Raw genomic sequence first — 12,148 nt, 5'->3', positions numbered from 1 at the left:
TTTTTGTTATTGTACTGGAAACAGTTAGGTAGTATTTTTTCAAAATAACAGTCTACAGCTGTCTTACATTCCATATTTATTGAAGTCGAACAGCAGCTCAGAGTTTTTTATCTTGTTCATTTTCAGAACCGCTTGACAAAAAAAAAAAAAACACCTTTATGATGGATAACCATTCTGTATTTTGTGTTTCAACATCATGGAGAAACACACAAAAACCGAGAAGACCCTCTGACCTTATCTCAGTGACAGTTCATTAGTCATCCTGACTGCAAATCACATGGTGCATTGTACAAAATCCATTTGCCATTTTGACCACATTCACATGGCTTTCTAACAATGAACTTTCTAGTTCTCATCTACACTGAAAATATTTCATGAAAAGTAGTTAAACTGTATAATAAAAATATAGATCCAATATTGTTTCTTTGTGAAATGGCACGTTTATTTTGGGGAGGGGCTTTTCCTACACAACTAAGAGGGGCAAAAATAAAGATTAACTATAGAAAAAATGGAATGATTTCACATTATCCACTTCCTTTGGCTAAACAATGCTGAAAATACATGAAAAGCATATCTGTATTTTTACTTTTGTTTTTCTTATTATGTTTTGTTACTATTATTCAAATGCAGATGAATTAATCCAAAATTTGTTGGCTATTTATACAACTGAATATTTTTCCTGGAGCTTATCGAGTTAAATAGCTTATACAAGGGTTCTACAGCAGAGACTCTCTTGGGACATAAACCAACAACCTTCAAGGTACACGTTTGTATTGTTAGAAATAAACATACACTAAAATAGATAGAGCTTCTAAAATAGTCTGAGAGGTATAATTCTGTTCAGTGGTGTTGTCATCCACTATAACAATCCCCAAGGAGACCTAACAATGTCAAGGAAAATAATTAAAAAATAAAGAAAATTTTTAAATTTTTACTTTGAGTTTAATACATCAAACATAGTCATGATCCACTAGTATAAATCTGTCATACATGAATAAATGGCACCTTTTATGCACTTTTCTCAACATTACTATAGAATGCTTTACAGCATTTCTTTAGTATGCACTAAGATGACACTCTTCTAGTCTTTTTAAAATTTATCTATTTATTTTATTATTTTTTAAGAGCACTCTCCTTCACACTCCTCTATGAAAACAGTAATCTAGACAGGAATTTATTATATTAACTCAGAGTATGCAAAAGTTCATACTAGACAGACTCAACTCCAATAATTTAATATTATTGCAAAATATTATCCATTATTCAAAAATTGCATCTATGACATACTGAACTAAGAATAAATAAGTCTACATATTATATAACAAGATAATGTCTGACATTGTTCCACTAACAGTGCCTACAATTGCTGGAGAAACAGTGTAAAGTCAGATAAAAAACAATACCTTTCTATGAATTATTTTCTCGGTGAAAAAATATCTATAAAGTAAAAATTTAACAGCACTCTATTCCACCATAGCGTTATATATACACTAATTATAAATGTAGACATTTTATTTTATTGCTTGTTTGTTGAAGGAAACGTTTCAGAATTTATCACTTTTGCTTTACTGCTTGTCTAGGAATGGTCGCCTCTTTGTATTCCATCTTGTTCGTTTTTTTTTTTTTTATAGCTATAATAAGTAAAATATTAAAAAGTACCATTTCTTACATCTGCACAGTGCCAGAAAAAGGGAGGCACAGTAATTATAGCTCTTTCATGCATGGGTAGGTTTTCTCCTGTAATTTGAATGGCTTTTAAATACATAGCCCACCATTACTTAAAGATGACATCTGCTATGGAAGAAACGCATAATAACCAGAAAAGCATTTAATTATCCAACATTGTTCTTATAAGTGACACACCCCCGATCCCTATTCCCTATGTATAAAATGTTTAGAAAGGGCAGGTTTTACATTCTGTGTGACATAATCCATGGAATGTGAAACTTAAGCATTTTTTTGGAACAAACTGACCTCTTAAATGACTTTTTTATTTTTTTAAACAGAAACCTGTATCTCAAAACTCTTTCAGCATTCCATAGTCTCAGTTGCCGTTGTCATTGTCCTTGTTCTTAGGAACCTGGGGAAAATGAATGAACATTTTTCCGTATATATGATTTTAAAAAATGCAGATGCAGTCACACACCACACACCAGAATCTCTGAGAGCAGTTTTTTTGCATTTAACATCTATATACTATATACTATAGCATTTCCTTTGCAAGACCTTAGTATATCTGAGTAAAGGCAAGAAAGTTACATTATGTGTTGATTCGGTTCTTCAAGACAGATACATGGCGAACGGCTATGGCCATTTTTTTGTAGTTTGGGTCCTTAATTGCTCGTGTTGTTTGTTTTATCAACAGCTACCAGTTTTTTGCCGCTCCATCGCCAACTACTGGGAACCGGTTGCCTGGGAAACGGCCGCATGGCAACAGGATCAGAGCCTGGGGGTTGTCTGCTCCTCGCTCTGCTCTCATTTTACATCACATTTCCTCACTAGATGGTGTGCGAGCCACTGGAGAGTAGACTTCTTCGCACAGTGCAGCCCTGACAAAACAAATCTGGAAAACTCTCCCGGAACGCCATTTCTTAAGCTTTTCGAGGAAGGAAAAGCCGGAATAAAAAAAAAAAGCTTTCCATAAGGGTGTTTCTGTTGTTGTCGTTGTTGCGGACAACAAGGAAGGAGCATTTTTCCAGTTGTGATGGACACAATGATTATGGCGCAGGCTGCGTGTGTCTCCGGTCAGTGGTTCACCGCTATAATCGTCAGTCTCTGCTGCTTTCTGCCCTCGTGTTTACCTGCTGGACAAACTGTGGACTATGCCGGGACGGGGATGGAGAATGTTGTCAGCAGACAAGGGGACACGGCGATACTTAGGTAGGAACACACCGCTGCAGTCACACACTGTCAGAGTCAGACTGGCTCGGCTAAAGAGACGAAACGCCGCGACCATTGAGCCACAATTTGCGTGCTTTTCACAAGTTGTTTTGCGGAGCCGTAAGTGGGTCATGGCAGGGAGCGGAGACGGGAGAGGGGCGCCTGGTACCCGGGCGGTACTGTGTCCGTCCGCTCTGTGTGGACTCACGCTGAGAATCAGAATGTATCGATCTGTCAGAGACCATTCGAAGAGAGTCTGAAGAAGAAGAGAATCCTCCAGTTTCCCTGAGGAAAAAAAAAAGTCAGTTACCCTACTCGGTAGGAACTGCTGGAGGTTCTCCTCGGTTTAACACAGAGCAGGGCTGTAGTGTTCAGTTCCTCACAACTGCGCTGTTTCACACTTGAGAAGCTTAGTTAGATCTTCAGACAGGACCCTCGATTGTTGGGCTCCTCTTGCTCTTCCAAGGCACTAATACGGTTTATTTACCCCCCCTGTGATCTCATTTTTTGTACCTACAGCGAGGTTTAAATAGCTGCCATTACGGTTTTATTTAATAATATCAATTTATTCGTGAAAAAAATAAATAAATCAGCTTCCTTTTAGTTTAAGATTTGGAGTTAACTCACTGTCAGTATGCATACAGAAATTATTCGTAGATTTAAACGAATTCCCAATGAGAAAAAAAAAGGTGGGGGGGCGGACGTGTCTGTTACATAATTCATATATATTGTCGAAGTGTTTACAGGACGCTTAGCTGTATTTAATACTTAAATGCATTCGGATATTTTGTTATGCGTTCTTGTTTATTCAAGATTTCCTTCTGTAAGGTTAGTTTCATGCCTATTACTGTTATGAAAGTGAAGTAGTTTGGAACTACTAGTCAGATGAACAAATTAATATATGAACGCAGCTCTCAGTACACTGTCCAGAAATATATGAAGAGTTGATCTGTGAACACAGTTAGAATAGTGTTATAAGACATCCATACATGCAGTGTTTACATTTGGCTAAAGTGGAGGTTTTACAATAAACAGCTGCAGAAGGGTGATGTTACGGGACATGGCCATTTAAAATTAAGGCTTTGCTTAGAGATTATGGAGAAAGCTGTGCTAAGAAGGGTGGTGGCTCGTTTTGAAACTGAAGTAATCCTCCAAAAAAATTGTCTTTCCTCAGGTCATCATTCACCTCATGCTAACATTAGAGGTGAGATTGACTGAGATTGTTTTTTTTGCCTATATGATTTTTATTCTTACATTTGGTTACTGTGAAATGGTGCATACTTTTTCATCGTATTGCTTTTTAATGCAGAGGAGTCCACTATATGGTTTTCAGTGTGATGTGAAAAAAATTAAATGACCTTATTCATAGGATTATTTGCTGAAGCAGAAGCTGAATATACACGTATATGTTCTGGACAAAACATAACCAACAGTCCACAACATCTCTGTAATCTGAGTGCCAAGTCTTTCATATAACTTGGCTAGAGACTGAACGTAAACTGTAGAGCCATCGAATGTGTTAAGATCATATTTTGGTTACCAGCATGGTCTGTGTACACATATTTACAACAGTTCTGTAGAATCTGTCTTCTAATTTTAAGGAAAAATTTGTTCTAAATGATCAGTTCTATTGATACAGTGGGAAATGTTGGGGAGGGAAATATTTCTACCCTCATTGCATCGCTTTTATATGCTGTGTTCTGGTTTCAGCCTTTATTTTTCTAATACAAATAGAGTTTGAAAAAGTGTTACTGTAACAAAAGTCCCAGTGACACAGGAAATGCCATTATTGTCTTCTGAATTGAGGTATATTTAATAAAAGTGACTGCACCTTTACGATTTTGCAGATTTAAAAACCTGATAGGTTTCTGACAACTTTTTTTTTTTTTTTCTGGTGAATATGCACAAATATTTTGAAGTGCTGCCAAACAAAGAAGACAGTAATTAGTGCCTGTCAGTCAGATATAAAGAGTACTTGGCCATGTATTATTACTGCATGCATTCTTTACTTTATACATCTCTGCTATTGCATCACCACTGTTTCTGTGCTCGCCATAATCTATGTGATTTATGATCCACAGCAGAGCACAATCAATTAGATAACTAGTGCACTGAGAAAACCTAAATTGTCAACATGTGCATCATCTTCTGTTTAATAAGGCAACTTGTGTATCATTTTCTGTTTTATCAAGTTTAATTACCTTAAAACAAACTACATTTTCTATTGAGCCTGTTTTGAGCAATGAACAGCTTTCTTTGCTTGGTGAATGAGTTTAACAGACCTCATTTAATGTGGGAACATGGCATGATTAATTACAGGGTGCTTCATACATTTTGGGTGATATGCAAAGAAATAAATGGTTACTGGATAATCAGATGCTTTTGCATCCCTTCTGTCCAAGGATGCAGTGGTTTCTTGAGAGTTATAGAAACTGGTGTAAAACTTCTAAATTCTCACACTGAAATGACTTCAGTGTTGTTTGCAAGCTGACAGGATGACTAGCATGTTGGTCATTATTACAAAGACTGCTGAAGTGTGTTCGAATTCAGCAAATGGAAAATAGTGCAAGCCGTATTTCTTTATGAACAATTTAAAATAGAACAGTTTTAACAAACACTTTGAAACAAATGTATGCAAAAAAAAAAAAAAAAAATCCAACAAAATGCTGAAATGGTTAATAACAGTCTGAGTGTAATCATCCAATCTGGGTGTCATTTTTAGAGATATTCATGTATGTTACGATCTCTGCGTCAGCCTCAGTTGTAGGAATGCCATCACACTTTACACACAATCCTTCCAATCTGAGTTTTCATTGACAATATACAGTGCTGCCTGAAAGTATATGAACCTTTTGTGTCCCTTCCTTTCATCATGAAATCGTTCAGTTATAACCAGTTTTTCTCATCGGACATAATAAGTGTGTAATTACCAGTTCTGTATTTTGGGTTACAAACTTATAAAGTCTAAATCTTAAACATTTAAAATTAATTAAGGATTATGATTTACACACCTGATTCTACTTACCTGTGAAACTTGGGCTTCACTTATTTTTGCACCTGCATTACTTCCATTATTGTACTACATGGACAATTTCCTGTTTTAATATTTTATACAAGAATAACCATCCCTACGTGGTTCACATACTTTAAAGCAGCACTCTACATTCTACAATCATATACTTTAGAAAGAATTTAAAAAGTGCCTTTACTCATAAAACTTTGTGAGTGTTAGGAAACAATAAGTTTTCGCACATTTTAATATTCCCCACTGAAGTAGAAGAGAGTGAACTGAGCTGAGAAACTTGAACATGAATGACTGAACCATGGGTAGTAGTGTAAACCTAGTGGATTTGTTGGGATAGTTGTGGTATAACATGTGCAGCAACAGAAATCTGTGTATTTGCCGTGAAATTATGTACTTCCAGCAAGAAGCAGCCAAGAGGGGTTCCTGTTACAGATTTTCAACTTTTCATTTGGCAGGCATCTCTGTCCACAATAACTTAAACAACATCATGGATTGAAGTTCAGATCTTTGTGCAAAGTGTATTTATTACACACACACATTTTCAGAACCGCTTGTCCCATACGGGGTCACGGAGCCTACCCGGTAACACAGGGCGTAAGGCTAAAGGGGGAGGGGACACACCCAGGACGGGACGCCAGTCCGTCGCAAGGCACCCTGAGCGGGACTCGAACCGCAGACCCACTGAAGAGCAGGACCCGGTCCAACCCACTGCACCACCACACCCCCATGTATTTATTATCTAAATTAAAATGTTATCAACAAAAAAAAGTCTATTGAATCTCTGGAAAGTAGTTTCCAGTCAGACACGTAGTGCAAGGCTAAACAGGGTAAGCCAAGCTGCGTAGGAGTCTTGCAGCATAGCCACACAGATTTACACACAACAGGCAATTTCTTACTTGAATCTAACGTTTAGGAAGGCAGACGAGGGTGATTAATTTTATCCAGTTGTTCATGAAGTCTTCCTTGAACCAGCTTAACTGTATATCTGAACATTATCAGTTTGGGTATATGGGAACATTGAGAGCAGAATAGTGAAATGAATTAGTTACTCTAAGTTTTTGGCTGTCTGCACACATATAGCACAAAAATTGTTTGTGGACAAAATATGACCTAAAGGATTCCCTTTACTTTTTACGATCATAAATCCTCCGTCAAAAAAAAAAAAAAAAAAAACTACCTAGATTTTTTTTTTCTTTTTACTCCAGCTTGTGCATTTTTAGTCATTCATCTTGAATACAAGTGGTTTCTGAACTGCAGCACTACCATAAATGCCAGCTTTCTGAAGGTCATGATGATGATGATTTTTGTTGATACTGGGTCACAGACGTGTTGATTCAGTTTTATAATTCTGTAATTTTCGAGGCCAGTGTTTTTTAACATCTCTCCTGCTAAGTGTCTGTCTCAATTGGTGAGCTTTGATGTGTGACTGCTGTTTTTTCTATTTTAATGCACTTTTTCTTCCTTTGGCATATGCTGTCATAATTTTTTGACACTCTTCCCAGTTGGCACTTAAATAATTTTGCAGTGTTTGTGTGCTTTCTGTTGTGTTCCTTGTAATTAATGTAGTTTAACAATTTTCAAAACTTGAAGTCAGCAGTCATTTACCGTAAAATGTTCAATGCATATCTTTCATTTAACTTATATAACATAATGCTCTGTAACTCAGTGAGTAGCTGGTTATGTGATTTTGTAATATATTCCAGATTTTCACTTTATAAGTGACAGATTTGTGGACACAAAGGATGACATCAGTGCTGGCACAGTTGACCCCGCTGCAGGCAATGTCACACTGAATGTTATAACAATACTGACTGTAACAGTACCATATAAATACCAGTTTCATGGCATTGCCTGACATTCTTGCAGTTCACTACTTACTTCACTTAATTCACACATAAGGCCAGTCAAACTACAATTCATCTTGAGTATCTAACATTGACAGAAGTGGTTCCAGTTTGTTAAACCAAGAAAATTTGAAAATTCTTTTTTTTTCTCTGTCTGTTTTCAGCAACCATATATCAGTTATAGTAATCTCAGCTTAATACTGAATAGCACTGCACATAAGGCACTGGACAATTGAAGAACAATAAAATTATATCAAGTTAAAGAAAGGCATTTTAAAGAAATGTCTGATAGACATTCATTTGATGCTGAAATAAGGTTTTGCATATTAAGCTTGACCTGTTCAGTTAATATTAATAGTAATTTTGTCATTAAAGTGAGCATGTGTTTGTATCTTAAAAAATCACAGACAGGTCTCTCTCTAGATTTAAGGGTCTTGAAACACACCTCTTCCAGACTCACTTGGACTATAATGTCTTAAGTCCAAATTAAACATGTAAATGTGTGTTTATATTTATATGAGAGGGCAGCACAGTACACAGTGGCACATTGGGTTTGTCCAGGTGCTGCTCTCTGGTGGGTTTGGGGTTCGAGTGCTGCTTGGGGTGCCTTGCAATGGACTGGTATCCTGTACTGGGTGTGTCCCTTCCCCCTCCAGCCTTGTGCCTGTGTTGCTGGGTTAGACTCCGGTTCACCGTGACCCCACTTGGGTCAAGCGGTTTTAGCCAGTGTGTGTATGTGTTTGACATGTTTATGTTCAATAATTTTGTAAATATGACTGTTGAATGGAGGGGGTGTGGTGGCACAGCAGGTTTGGCCTGTTCCTGCTGTGTGGTGGGTCTGGGGTTCAAACTGTTCTTGGGGTGCCTGTGGCAGACTGGCTCCCGTCCGTGGCATGTCAACTCCCCCTTCGGTCTTGCACTCTGTGTTGCTGAGTAGGCTCTGGCTTTCCCTTACCGTGCTTGGAATTAGCGGTTGTAGACATTGCAGAAAGAAAAAAAAAAAAAAAAAACACTCGAATAATGTGCGTAGTTTGCATAAATGCAGCTTTTTATGTGATGTAAATATTTGTTTCAATTTTGTGATTACAAATTGTTGATTAATGGATAAACCTTTATGCAGCTACTTGTGTGATGTACATTGGTTCAAATGGTGGAATGTAACAAATTAACAGTGCTTTAGAATCATGCTGAATTAATAAATCTAAATGTAAGAGAAAATACATAGTATTTATATATCAACCTTTTAAGAAATCAAAGCAAGAATTCTAGCTGATGAGGTCATACCAATCAAACAGTGCAGTATAGGAACAAATTGCCCGAATTCCAAATTCGTATGAAAATATTATAAGTTGGGCAGTATTCTAAATGCACATATATTGACGAAACCTGACAACTTGACATTACATTTTTAAAAATATGTTTTTCAATTAGCATGGGGGTGCGGTGGCGCAGTGGGTCGGACTGGGTCCTGCTCTCTGGTGGGTCTGGGGTTCAAGTCCTGCTTGGGGTGCCTTGTGACGGACTGGCGTCCCATCCTGGGTGTGTCCCCTCCCCTTACACCCTGTGTTGCTGGGTAGGCTCCGGTTCCCTCGTGACCCCGTATGGGACAAGCGGTTCTGAAGGTGTGTGTGTTTTTCAATTAAAATCTATAGTGTACGAAATCTGTTAAATGTGTCAAAAAAAGAAAAATGTCATCAGTTTAAACTCTAAACCTAATATTGTTTTCTTCCTTTAGAGAGCTGTGTAATAATGTCAAGAGAATTGGATGTCCTGCTACATGTGTCAGACATCTGGCAGCTTTCAGTGTAAGGGCCTCTGGGAAGGAAGAACCTTCTCCTTGATAGCCAGGGAATATCCAGGACCACACCTCATTCTGTCAGTGCTGATTAATCGGTGCAGTCCTCCGACATGCTGCTGCAACTGTAGGATTAATGGGATTAGTGTTTCTGTCAAAACATCCTTGCACTCGTGTTTAATGACCTTTCATCTCTACTTTGCTTACCTTAATCATAGAGAGGTCAAGGGAAGTGAGTTGTTGACTGGAAAATCTCTGAAAGCTCTGGAAGCACACACATTAAATGTTAAATGCTAAACATTTTGTGCACTGTAGTGGAGGAAGGATGATGAGGTTTTATCACACTTTTATGCATGGTTTACAGATATATGTCAGCAGTTTGCTTTCAGTTTAATGTTCTGTTAGACCTTCAAAGGGCCTGTACGCATTTATCAGTAATTGCTGTTTGGGATCAAGCAATATTTGTTTAAGTAGATAAAAATTTGTGTGACCATCATCTGAAAGTTGTACAGCAGGTAATGTGGAAAGAAAAGTCTTCATTCTTTGTTTCAGAGTATGATGACAGATCATTTATATAAGCATGCATAGAGAGTTGAACAGATTTATAGACAGAGGTGAGAGGAGTGACCAAAAGCAACACTGAAGTAAAGGTGCTACGTTCTACCCTATGAATAGCCTAGTCTATACAAAATGGTCAAGACCACCCTTTTCAGCAAATTTTGAAAATCAGCTTAACATTTTTTTTTTCCACTTCCTTCACCATTGTTTAAAACACTGAAAATAAGCAATGTTTGTGTGTCTTTCACTAGAATAAAGTTGAAAATGAGTTGACAAAAAATATTTTGTTACAAAATATGTAAACCTAACTTCATTCATACACCTAAGTCTTACACTGAAGTTGATTGGATCTGATGAAGGACAACCGGATAGAAAATGTACAGCTGGAAGACTACTCTTAAAGAAAAATGATCCATTCTAACCATCTATCAGTATTAAAATATACAATGTAACCTTTTACCTCCACAAAATGTATGTATTTTAAATAACTTTTAATCTAAGACCAGGTTTATTCAGGTTTGTACCTTTAGATACTTATAATAATTTACCCTTGTATAAAATTGGGTAATTTTTATTGGAACAATTCAGTGTAAATACCCTGATGAAGTCTACTAAAACTGAAGCGAGGATTCATAGAAAGATGGCAACTGTAATCACTAGGATTCCATCTGCCACAAATGAAGTTATATAATTCATTTGTCATTTAGCAGACACTTTTATCCAAAGTGATTTACAATTATTCACCAAGTTAAACTGCGGGGAATTTCTATTACAGCCGTTCAGGAAATTGAATTTCTCTAAGGCATTTCAACAGTGTCAGTGGTAAAACTCAAAGACAACTTCAGGTTACAGGTCATTTTCCTTAAACACTATTAACTGTCCCACAATAAGAAAATCCAGACACAAAGTACACACACACACACACACACACACACACACACACACACACACACACACACACACACAGTCTGAAACCGCTTGTCCTGAGTGGGGACACACCCAGGATGGGACGCCAGTCCGGCGCAAGGCACCCCAAGCAGGACTCAAACCCCAGACCCACCAGAGAGCAGGACCTGGCCAAGCCCACTGCGCCACCATCCCCCCCCCGAGATACAAAGTAACACTATCCAAATAACTAACATGAAAAAAAAAAAACGGTCAGTCCAGATGCTCAAAACCCCCAAAAATAAAAACCATTCATGCTGTATAGTGATACGAGCAAAAATTTCAAGTTAAGTAGTTAGTTCTAATAGTACACTGATAGTAGCTGCTGTATGGCGCTGCTGTGCTGCATGTGCCAATTGCATACCGCATGCAACCGCAGCAGTACCACATGCCAGCCAGTGTTAGAACTTACCATCTGTAATACATAGTATGTCACATTTTATGCCTTACTTGGTCAAGCGGATTTGAATGTTGTCTAACTAGGAGATCAGAAGTAATCTGTACCAAGCACTGGCTTACATATGTTATACCACTCTTGTATTGCATCAAGGTAAATGCTGCCTAACTTGAGTATTGAATGATTTTCCAGAGCTAATGTTGACGTTCACATTTTGGTTAGACATACAGAGCTCTTACTTACTTTGTGAATATTTGGCAAGCTATGTGCCCAATAGGGAGGGGGTGCAGTGGCGCAGTGGGTTGGACCGCAGTCCTGCTCTCCCGTGGGTCTGGGGTTCGAGTCCTGCTTGGGGTGCCTTGCGACGGACTGGCGTCCCGTCCTGGGTGTGTCCCCTCCCCCTCTGGCCTTACGCCCTGTGTTACTGGGTAGGCTCCGGTTCCCCGTGACCCTGTATGGGACAAGCGGTTCTGAAAGTGTGTGTGTGTGTGTGTGTGTGCCCAATAGGAGAACAGGAGCACTTTCCTGTAAAATGTTTTTAAATGAGATCTGTAGTTATACACTGAGATTGACATTCTTTGCCAGATGAAGGATGGAGGTGTGTGGTTCATGCAACTGGTGGGACTCTACCATTGTATCATTGAGTAAGAAGATAGGTAAGTCCAATCAAGTCTAGTTCAACATTTGATGATGATGATCACCTT

At 38.1% G+C, this 12,148-nt stretch overlaps 1 protein-coding gene across 1 annotated transcript in view; it reads left to right on the top strand.

The window, feature by feature from the left end:
- The first annotated feature begins 2,506 nt into the window (after positions 1 to 2,506).
- The window catches only part of negr1 (neuronal growth regulator 1), a 181,758-nt gene continuing 172,116 nt past the window's right edge, over positions 2,507 to 12,148 (top strand). The window contains exon 1 of the mRNA XM_018726847.1: positions 2,507 to 2,880. Within this exon, the coding sequence (XP_018582363.1) occupies positions 2,705 to 2,880 (176 nt within the window). The 5' untranslated portion in view covers positions 2,507 to 2,704. The remainder of the gene's footprint in view (positions 2,881 to 12,148) is intronic.

This window comes from Scleropages formosus, chromosome 9 (assembly GCF_900964775.1).
Source record: "Scleropages formosus chromosome 9, fSclFor1.1, whole genome shotgun sequence".
NCBI lineage: Eukaryota > Metazoa > Chordata > Actinopteri > Osteoglossiformes > Osteoglossidae > Scleropages > Scleropages formosus.
This window is presented reverse-complemented; position numbering and strand designations above follow the sequence as displayed.